We start from the raw sequence: 1,175 nt of genomic DNA, 5'->3' as shown, positions 1-1,175 counted from the left end.
CGAGGCTCCTGGGTACCACGGAGGCAGGAGGGATGCTGCGCCTGCAGCATCCAGGACTCAAACCAGTCAGCTTGGGTTTATCTTCTGGTTTATTGCCCGTTTCACCCCCTGGTCCTTCAGCACACTCACAGCCCCGTGGCACCCTGTTCCTCATGCCGTCGCCACAAGCCTCCTGCCTGCTGAATTCGTGGTTGCCTCGCAGGTGTGGCCCGGGTTCACCGCCTTCGCAGACTTTTCCAACCCGGACACACACCAGTGGTGGCTGGAGAACCTGCAGCGCTTCCATGCCCACGTGCCCTTCGATGGCCTCTGGATTGTAAGTCCCTCCTTCCGTCTTGGGTCACTCCCTGTCAGCCGGATTGACTGTCCCTCAAATGCAGCTTGTCCAGGTTTATCTGCCGATCTTCCCACTTGACATTGCTCTGCAATTTTCTTTGCTTAGGACATGAACGAGCCATCCAACTTCATGGATGGGTCCGAAGCTGGCTGCCCCCCGGGAGATCTCGACAGCCCGCCCTACACCCCGGGTAAGGAGGGGGAGGGAATACATGGCTGGGCTGGGGGGTACCATGTGCTTTGAGATCATGGACAGCTGAGTGCTATGGGAGAAAACCTGTTTTAAGAGACATCACGTCTCCATTTTACACCCTGAATGTCTCCATCCCTACTTGTGTGTGCTGGTATCCATGCCCAAGCCTTGCATGTTCGTCAGGGCCAGGTCAGGGTGCAGGATGGGACCATCTCCATGAGCTTTCAGCACTGGGTTGGCAGCGATGGGTGGTTTCGGTGTGCGGGAGGGTTGGCCCAGAGCCAGCAAACAGGAAGGGAGTCCGTGTTCCCAGCACCCCCCCACCACCGTGTGCCAACGGGGGCTCTCCCTCCTGGCAGCTGTGCTGGGCGATTCTCTCTCTGCAAAGACGGTGTGTGCCTCCGCGAAGCAGAAAACCTCAGTGCACTACAACCTCCACAACCTCTACGGGCTGATGGAAGCCAAAGCCACGGCAAGGTACCTGGGCATCCTGCTTCCCGCTGGGCTGGGGATGGGATGAGATGAAATCCTGCAGCTCGGGGCTGTGTAGCAAAAGGACAAGGATCTGAGTGCCTGACCCGAAGGGGAGATGCTCTGCTGCTCACAACCTCCAGGATGGGAATAACCCAGCAGAGGAGGGGAGCCG

General features: G+C 58.6%; 1 protein-coding gene across 1 annotated transcript in view; it reads left to right on the top strand.

The window, feature by feature from the left end:
• Window positions 1-1,175, top strand: part of LOC104464835 (lysosomal alpha-glucosidase-like) — a 9,055-nt gene that overhangs the window by 5,531 nt on the left and 2,349 nt on the right. The window contains 3 exon segments of the mRNA XM_010077675.1: window positions 203-316; window positions 443-527; window positions 889-1,006. Coding sequence (XP_010075977.1) covers window positions 203-316; window positions 443-527; window positions 889-1,006 — 317 coding nt within the window.

Source organism: Pterocles gutturalis, unplaced genomic scaffold (assembly GCF_000699245.1).
Source record: "Pterocles gutturalis isolate BGI_N339 unplaced genomic scaffold, ASM69924v1 scaffold6558, whole genome shotgun sequence".
Taxonomy (NCBI): Eukaryota; Metazoa; Chordata; class Aves; order Pterocliformes; family Pteroclidae; genus Pterocles; species Pterocles gutturalis.
Note: the sequence above shows the minus strand (reverse complement) of the source record. Positions and strands in the feature narration are given on the sequence as shown.